This window comes from Mandrillus leucophaeus, unplaced genomic scaffold, assembly GCF_000951045.1.
Source record: "Mandrillus leucophaeus isolate KB7577 unplaced genomic scaffold, Mleu.le_1.0 Scaffold93, whole genome shotgun sequence".
NCBI lineage: Eukaryota > Metazoa > Chordata > Mammalia > Primates > Cercopithecidae > Mandrillus > Mandrillus leucophaeus.
The window spans coordinates 5,881,109-5,890,775 of NW_012110141.1; the positions used below are offsets into that span (position 1 = coordinate 5,881,109).

General features: G+C 36.4%; 1 protein-coding gene across 2 annotated transcripts in view; it reads left to right on the top strand.

The window, feature by feature from the left end:
- Positions 1-9,667, top strand: part of LOC105532085 (chromosome unknown open reading frame, human C9orf85) — a 79,873-nt gene that overhangs the window by 34,153 nt on the left and 36,053 nt on the right. For both annotated transcript variants that reach the window (XM_011970190.1, XM_011970191.1), the window contains exon 2: positions 2,773-2,879. In XM_011970190.1, the coding sequence (XP_011825580.1) occupies positions 2,773-2,879 (107 nt within the window). The remainder of the gene's footprint in view (positions 1-2,772; positions 2,880-9,667) is intronic.

Genomic DNA, 9,667 nt, shown 5'->3' on the forward strand with positions numbered 1-9,667 from the left:
AAAAAAAAAAAAAAAGATGTAGGAATGATGGCTAACACGTTTTTAAGACATTATGTATGTATTAAGTAGGCATGCTTTTTGATGTTCCTTAAGTTTATTCTAACTTTGAAAAGTATTCATTTGATAGGTAAAGGTTTCTTCTTTCACTGTTTCCTAAGTTCAGTGGACTCTTCCACTGAAGATTTTTTTTTTTCTTCAAAAATCTGGAAAGTAGCTTGTTGAACGAACTAAATGACCTTTATAAGCTTTTGTATTTATAAAACTTTTGATTTTATATTTGGGCAGACTTCAATTTTAACCTTAATTACCTATGATCTTCTACCATGAGGAATATACTAAAAGTAATTGCCAAAATAGGGTTAATTGTAAATATAAAGGCGAATAAGGTAAGATTGTCATTTCCTTTCCCCCAGGCAGAAGGATTCCTAAAACTAGGATTAACTTTCTTTGCTCACATCTCTGGAATTCACTTCTATTTTGGCAAAGTATGGTAAAACAGGTATACACTTTTCTTTCTTCTGTGCCTATTTTTAAGTGAAAAATACTATTGTTTCTCATTCTTACTCTCATTAATTTCTTAACACATAAAAATCAAGTTTAATTTGATAGTAGTGCCTGTTAGTCATGTGAACCCTGCACAGCATATCTCTTTATACTGCTTCACACATCACTCACAGGACAAGTTCCCACAAAGACTTGTTTTGTTCTACTGTTGATCCACCCTAAAGAAACCAGTTTCCAAACTGTGCACAGCTTTGTAAATCAAGATGAACTGGTCAGAAATTGGATACAGAAACAAACAAGGAACCAAAGAATGCTTCCTAGTTAACAAGCAGAATGTGTTATATGTAATAAAATTGCAGGTAATGAAATGTTCTGTGTTCTAAGGATATTCCAATTAGGAAGTATAATATCACATTCATATTGAAGTCATAGTTCAAAGTCAATCACTTAAGGAAATATAAGTAATGCTTAGTAAGATGTTCTGGACAACAGAGTAGACAAATGATGCATGTAAACTTTGATTCTGTGTTTCTTAGCTAGCTTTGTCCATGATAACTATTAGTAAGTACAAAGGTTGAGAGGATGAAGAGTTTGGTGTGTAGGTACAGATTCCCTTCTTTCTGGCAACAGTTAGGGGCCCAGAGTAAGGAGGGAATATAGTAGCATGCGGAACTGGGACTCTCCATCTATGTCCAGAAGGAAAGAATGCACCTATACACAATTCGTAAGTAACAGAATGTATTTCTCATGACAAAGTTAAATAATATGTTCACACTTCCTGATGGTGAAGATTCCTTGAAGAAAGAGAAAAATTAAATAAAATGAAATATATTCACAGCTTAATTTATGGTTTTTCACAATATTCCTGAAATATTTTCTCGTTGAATAAATGTTTTTTCAAATATTTTATCTTCTTGTTTAGAACTTTCAAGAATATCAAGCGCTATTCAAAAATTGTTTCTTTCAGATGATCTGATCTAAACATTGTGCTTTTAACTTAATATCTAATAGCCTCCCAAAGAATCTGCATACTTGTGATGCATTTCTTTCTTCCCCTGAGAAATTTAAAAAGAAAACAAAAGCAGCAAAGAAAATTTTAAATGTCTTCTGTTCATTATTCCAACAATAGGCAAAGACCAAGCTTCCACAGCCAAAGCAAACGAGAGAATTCTCAGAGTACTCAGTGAAAATATATAGTCTGTGTCCTGAATCAAATGAGTATGTTACAAAATATAAAACTATTAGAGAAAATACATGACACATTTAAATTTTTCCTATCTTCCTTCTTTCCCAACACATTTTGAAAAGAAAATTATAATAAAAAAAATTTACCCTATAAAGCCCTTTCTCTACCACAGATATTCACATATGAATACATATTTTTTAAGTTTGAAGAAACCAAGTTAGTAGGGGGAGCTTTTCTAAAACTTTTCTAACATGAGAATTCAAAAGGATAAAATTGAAAAATGAAATGCCTTTTTGCTTCCAGCTGCTTCTCCCTGGCACCCCTTCCTCAAATTTCAGTCTCTGTTCTCTTCAACAAACTGTCAATTCAGGACAGCCCAATTTCTCAGTTTAATTCCAACTCACTGGGAGGATTTGAATTGTTGAAATGGTAGTCTTCAAATATGAGCAAGCTTTTCTTTTTTATTATTATGTTTTTTTTGAAATATAACTTACATACTATGTAATACACATATCTTAACTGTGCAGTTTGAGTTTTGACATATGTATACATCAGAATCAATGGGAAGGTTAAAAATTTTCTAGATGAGGGCTGGGCCCAGTGACTCACACCTGTAATACGCGCACTTTGTGAGGCCTAGGCGGGTGTATCATTTGAGCTCAGGAGTTCAAAACCACCCTGGGCAACATAGTGAAAGCCTGTCTCTACCAAAATACAAAAAATTAGCTGGGCATGGTGGCGCGTGCCTGTAATCCTAGCTACTCAGGAGGCTGAGGCAGGAGAATCGCTTGAGCCCTGGGAGGTGGAGGTTGCAGTGAGCCAAAATTGTGCCACTGCATTCCAGCCTGGGTGACAGAGTGAGACTGTCTCAAAAAAAAAAAAAAAAAAAGAACCATTGCCTTTGTTAAAAAAAAATAACAAATTGAGTAATACACATAAAAATACATAATATATCATAAATTGTTATGCAGATTAAGGTTCAGTTATATTTTAAAACTTAACATCTCATATATTCTTTTGTGGGATTTGCAATGCTGGCTCACACATGAAATTCTCAATTTGTCTTTCTGTTTGTTTTTAAGAAAATTAATGCAAAACTTCATGATGGAGTATGTCAGCGCTGTAAAGAAGTTCTTGAGTGGCGTGTAAAATACAGCAAATACAAACCATTAACAAAACCTAAAAAATGGTGAGTTAAGATTCTTCATTACCTTACTTCGTAGTATATGTATCATAGTTTATTGTTTCATTTCCTGCTTTTCAAAATTGTGTCCAAATGTTAAAGTAAAGACAGAAAAAATTCCATTCTGCCCTGTAGAATTTCATCTTGTGTGCAGAATCTTGGTTTGTGAAGGCAGACAGATTTAAAAAGTAAATTCATTTCCTGCCCCATTCTTTCATAAATATGCATCATTTTTATAGAACTTTTTCATGAAAGGTGGGTTAGGGCTGAGAAGAGAGTATTTGTTTTCTACAATTCTGTCTCCCACTGATAAGGTAATACTATGCACCGTAGATTATCAGTTCTTAAAACAGATCAGACCTTTAGACCTTTTAATTCAACTCATAAAGATTACAGAAATGGCTGAGGTTAAATATTTTAAGTGAATCACTAGATTGATAACTTCTAATATTATTTCTTTGGGAATAGAGGTCTAAATGAAAAGATAGTAGATTTTGTTTCTGATCCTTCCATCCCTAACTCCTTTTTTTTTTTTTTTCTTCTTTTTCTTTTTTGTGATGGAGTTTTGCTCTTGTCACCCAGGCTGGAGTGCACTGGTGTAATTTCAGCTCACTGCAACCTCTGCCTCCCGGGTTTAAGCGATTCTCCTGCCTCAGCCTCCTGAGTAGCTGGCATTACAGGCGCCCGCCATCACGCCTGGCTAATTTTTTTGTATTTTTAGTAGAGGCGGGGATTTCGCCATGTTGGCCAGGCTGGCCTCAAACTCCTGACCTCAGGTGATCTGCCTACCTAGGCCTCCCAAAGTGCTGGGATTATAGGCATGAGCCACCACGCCCAGCCTTAACTCTTGTATAATTCAGCCTTCTGTGCATCCTCTACAGCTCCCTGACATCCTTCAGGTCAGCTGTGTAAGGACAATATTGGAGAGTAATTGCTGCATGAAAGAGCAAAGTGATTATCTTAAATAAAAATTAGTATTGTTCCTTTTACATTATAAGATTTAATTTGGTAATCTGCATAGTAGCTATTTGGACAATGTTTGCTCACTGTTGCCTTATTTTTCTGACTATTCAATAGTTTCATCTTCTTTGAATGCATTCTTCCTTCCTTTATGGGAAAAAATTTTGCTTACAATTTAGAAAATCAGTCTAAATAATAGATATAATATGACCTTTGTTTATATCTACTAAAAAATTACGTCAGCCTTTTGCAAGTCTAAAACTCAAGATATAAAATAATTTGTTTATTTCAAAATATTTAAACACTGAAAGGCAAAAGTGTCAAGGAAGGATAAACTATCTTAAGCTTTTTAGATTTTTTTTCTGTGCCCCATTTTGGAGCAGTCTAGTATTTATTACAGGTATAGTTGACCCCCCTTTTATTTTATTTATTTATTTATTTATTTATTTATTTATTTATTTTGAGATATAGGGTCTCACTGTTGCCTAGGCTGGAGTGCAGTGACATAATCTTAGATCACTGCAACCTCCGCCTCCCAGGTTCAAGCAATTCTCCTACCTCAGCCTCCTGAGTAGCTGGGACTACAGGTACATGCCACCATGCCTGGCTAATTTTTGTTTTTTGGTAGAGACAAGATTTCACCGTGCTGGCCAGGCCGGTCTCGAACTCCTGACCTCAAGTGATCCACCCACCTCAGCCTCCGAAAGTGCTGGGATTACAGGCATGAGCCACCCCCCCCTTTTAAATAGTTTTACCAGCTTCTTGCTCCTTTTAGTCTTTTCTTCCTGTTCTCTACATTTCCTCCCAAAAGAAAACACTTTTAAACAAGTCTGATGAGTTTTATGCTTAGTGGCCCAAATTAGCAGTAAGAAAATTTGGCAACTATTTGCATTACCCAATTTTAGACTTCCATGAATGAATTAATTGTGTTCTCTGCTACAGTAATTAGATGTTGATTGCAAAATAAATCGTGTAGTTTTAGTTAATAGTCCTCATACAAGATTTGTAGCTTTCTGAATATTTTCAACAAGTTTTTATTCCTATAAAGGTATTTTAAGATTTCATCATCCATCTCCATTTTCTCTTTATAGTGTTGTTTCCTAAAAGAATTTGAAGTATAGGCAATAAACAACATTTATGTAGTCATAGCATTTTAATAGATTAGCGCTGTGTAACAAAGGAAATGATTTTAAAACATTCCTGCCTTATCCATCATCAGTATTTAAATCCCTTACCTTTAATATGTGCTAAATCCTATATGTTTATCTTCATTTTGAATGTGTCAGTGTGTAAAAGATCACATCAGTTATTGTAAATTTTCCAGATGCTATAGTTTGCTGGAGAACTTCTGAACTTACGTATTTTGTTTTTTTCTCATGACATTAAAACAAGATCTTGTAGAGGAGGAAAAAGGTCCTTTCCTTCTACCAGTCTAAGTTCTCACCCTTGGCTTTGTAACAAAAACCAGATTAACAAGAGAAAAATACACAGATTTATTTAATGTAAGCTTTTTGTGACACCAAAGCCTTCATAAGAAAACAAAGACCCAAAGAAAGGGTAAACCTGTGTGTTTTTATGCTAAGTTTGATGAGGAGTGGAAAATCATGGGGAAAATGTGATAGGGAACAAAAACAAAGGGGTATGAGCTAAGCGTAGTAAACTAAAAGCAGGGCTTGTTCATTCAGATTCCTCTTACTGTTCCTCCGTTTTTAGAGATAAGCATGGTCCTTTCCTCTAGGTATAGGAAGCGCACCTCTCATATTAGGGTCTTATGGCCTACTTCAGGGGTGGATCAGAGAGTCCTTCCTACATTTGCTATTTGTCACATTTCTTCAGCTCAAAATACTAAATATGCCAAGGCACCATATTTTGGGGTAGTGTGTTCTGAATCCCATCAGTCTGAACATATTACTTAGGGCGTTACTTGCCTGGACTAGAACATCATGTATTTCAGATGGTCCTGAACACATGGCACATTAGACATATTGGAAATTCGAGCTTTCAGACTCCAATCCAGGATTGAGAGTGTTATAGAAAGTAAAACTCACTTATATTCATTCACTTTACTTTCTCTGTGTATTAAGACTTGGCCAACATTGTAAGGGATTTGAATCCATTGCTGATGCTGATGGCAGCATTACTTGTCTTAAAATGTTTAATGTTGTGTTCAAGCTAATCACTTATGAATTAAATTTGTCATTTGTTAGGGTTTGTATATGAATTTTACTGGATATATCTTTTGTCTTTGGTTTTGTTTTTGTTTTTTTGAGACAGAGTCTCACTCTGTTGCCCAGGTTGGAATGCAATGGTGTGGTCTTGGCTTACTGCAGCCTCCGCCTCCTGGGTTCAAGCAATTCTCCTGCCTCAGCCTCCAGAGTAGCTGGGACTACAGGCATGCACATGCCACTGTGCCCGGCTAATTTTTGTATTTTTAGTAGAGACAGTTTCACTATGTTGGCCAGGCTGATCTCAAACTCCTGACCTCGTGATCCTCCCGCCTCAGCTTCCCAAAGTGCTGGAGTTACAGGCATGAGCCACCATGTCTGGCCTTGGATATCTCTTTTGTATAAAGATTTATTTTTCTGGCATGCTGAGTATTTCCATCAGTTAAAATGTTGAATATTGTTTCATGCGTCTGTCTGTTGCCACAAATTATGTAACTAATTGATGTAGATAAAGAAAAGTTCTGCACAACATAAAATATAGGGTATGATGGGGCTTTTTATAAGTGACATTTCTTTTAGAAGTAATAATATCCTGGCTATTGGGAAAATTAAAACTTATTCTCCCATTTGTTTATATTGTGAATCACCAAAAACCACACGTTAATTAGCAAATTTCCATTTGTTCATGGGATCCGATGCCAAAAGTTAAATCAAAGAAAAAGAGTTTGACATCTAAACTCTTCAAACTTACCTGTTTCAACCATGTGAAACAAAAATTATACTGCGTTTGTAGCTGACAGAATATTTCACGTTTCTCTTTTTCTTTTTGCGGTAAGGTGACATGCTGCAGTATTTTTATAAACATGCTCTTTATGGAATTTTCTCTCAGTTACTGAATACAATCCTGGACCATCTCCAGAGACTTTTTAGAAAAGAATAGATGTCCTAACTTAAGTTGGAAGAGAGATGAATTGAAAATTATGTATGTACTGGAGGAGGATAGGATGATGGCTATGAAAGGGGATAAAAAGCATCTCACTTATCAGCAATATATAAACAGTGTGACACTGGTACTGTCCTTTGACGTAATGAGATAAATATCTCTGACTACTCAAAGCTTTAGGTCTTTATAGAAATAAAGTGATAAGCTCCTAAAGATAAAAGCACCAAGACCAACCGCCACCCTTAATTAGAAGTCAGCACAATCTGTACCAGGATCCCCCCACCCATTTCTTAAGGCCACTACCTACTGCTCCCTGGGGGAGGGCTGCAATGTGCTGTCAACATCTCCCTTGACACAGAATGGCGTTAGTATTGTTAGACCTGAATAAGAGGATTCAGACTTTAAGATTATTCATATATGTAAGAACTAGGGTTCAGGAAAAGTCTAAATCTTTTTGTATAAAGTTTTATTTTTCAAGTGCCTTGTTTTTTACTTTTGAAAAAGAACCCCAAAATAAATGAAAACTGTTCATTACCATTCCTGGTCAATCCCAGGTCACTCATGAACACTGTAAATAATCTCGATATGGAGCTGAATTATTGGAGAAACAAGAGATCTTATAAATATAAAACAATCCTAGTCAATATTACCTATGAAAAAAATAAATGTAAAAATATATTAAATAATTTGTATACATCTTAAGGAAGGAATCTTGATATTTTTATATTTAAAAGTCATTATAGACATTTATCTATTTTTCCAGGTACTAGAAATATAAATGTTTAAAAGATTTTGTCCCTTTCCTCAAGCAGTGCAGGGCCAGATAAAATTATTTCTTTTCTTTATTCTGGGCTCAGAAGGATTATACTTCTTACCCAAGACAAAAGTAAAGCAGATGGAGGTAAGATTCAAATGCAAATTGATTGGATTCCAAAGCCATGTTTTCCTTTTCTCTCAGTGATTTTTCAGCATTGTATTATTCAATTCAAAAAGTCCTTTTCTCCTCTTCACCCGGACCTAATGCTTCGTTAATTTTTACAAATGTCACCTATCTTGTTTATGGATGTTGTCTGCTGTTGAGTATCACATATCCTGCTGAGGGCCACCCTGCTTTTTTTTTTTATTTTTTATTTTTTTATTTTTTGAGACGGAATCTTGCTCTGTCGCCCAGGCTGGAGTGCAGTGGCACAATCTCAGCTCGCTGCAAGCTCCGCTTCCTGGGTTCACACCATTCTCCTGCTTCAGCCTGAGTAGCTGGGACTATAGGCGCTTGCCACCACACCCGGCTAAATTTTTTTGTGTTTTTAGTAGAGACAGGGTTTCACCGTGTTAGCCAGGATGGTCTGGATCTCATGACCTCGTGATCCGCCCACCTCAGCCTCCCAAAGTACTGGGATTACAGGCATGAGCCACTGCACCCAGCCCAGCCTGCTTTTATTTTTTAAGACATATACCTGTGGAAAGACAAATAGATTTTGCTTTCAGGCCCTGAAATGCCTATGCTGGTACTTAGAAACCTTTTTTGACTTTTATTTCAGCTAACCAAGCAACCTTTTCTCCTATTAATTTAGAAACGTGGTAGGCAAATACCCCCATTTATGTGAGAATCTCAAGCCTGCTTATTTTCTTTTCTATCTATTAAAAAAAAAAAAAAATCACCAGCATTATAACGTTAGCCCATGTTTAACCTTGCCATAGCAGTAGAAAAGAAAGGAGAAGCTGGTATAAAACAGCACAGTCCTCAAACAGATCGGGGTCTGAGTTTGGAACTGGACCTGTGAATTCTTTACATCAGTGGTTCTCAAATAAGGAGGTGGCTTGAGGATGGAGTTTGTCCCCCAGGAAGGGTGCTACTGACACATAGTGTAAAGAGACCAGGTATGCTGCTAAACATCCCACAGTTCACAGGATAGCCCACCACAATAAAAAAATATCCAGCTCAACATGTCAAGAGTGTCTTGGTTGAGAAGCCTTGCTCTGTACCGAATAGATAGATACCCACAAAACCAAGGCACTGAAACATCCTGTATCTTAGTTCAGTGGTTTTCAGACTTTTCAGCTGTCAAATTCTTTAATAAAACACTTATCCAGGAGTCCCATGAATACAACAGGCTAAAACAGAACTGCCCTAAATGGGGAGAAGGGAGCCCAGACCTTACTTGCTGTGTGATAAATGTTCATTGAAAGTAGATTTTATCATAAAAATATTTCAAGTGAAGGAGGAAAGAGCTAATATAACCTGCCTTGGAACCAGCATTACTCTAGAGATGTCTGGCCTGAGAGTTTCATGTCATGAGGATGCTTTATTCCTTAAAAAACTTTCCTTTTCATTGAATATTTTAATTGAACAGAGTCACTCTTCTGGCCCTCACATCCAGGTATTGAACCCCTCCAGATTTATTGCCTCTCAACTTTTATTCCCACTGATGGCCCAAGTGTACCCCTTACGTATTCATACTCCATTGCATTCAATAAGTAAATTCTCCTCTCTCTTTTGCATCTCATCTCACCTCTACTCAAATACCTCTGTGGGTTCAGAGTTGACTAAACCAGTGGTTTAAAAAAAAAGTGGGGGAGGGAGGCAGGCACAGTCACTCACACCTGTAATCCCAGCACTTTGAGAAGCTAAGGCAGGAGGATCACTTGATTCTAGGAGTTTGAGACTAGCCTGGGCAACATAGCGAGACATCATCTCTACAAATAATTTTAAAAATTAGCCAGGCATG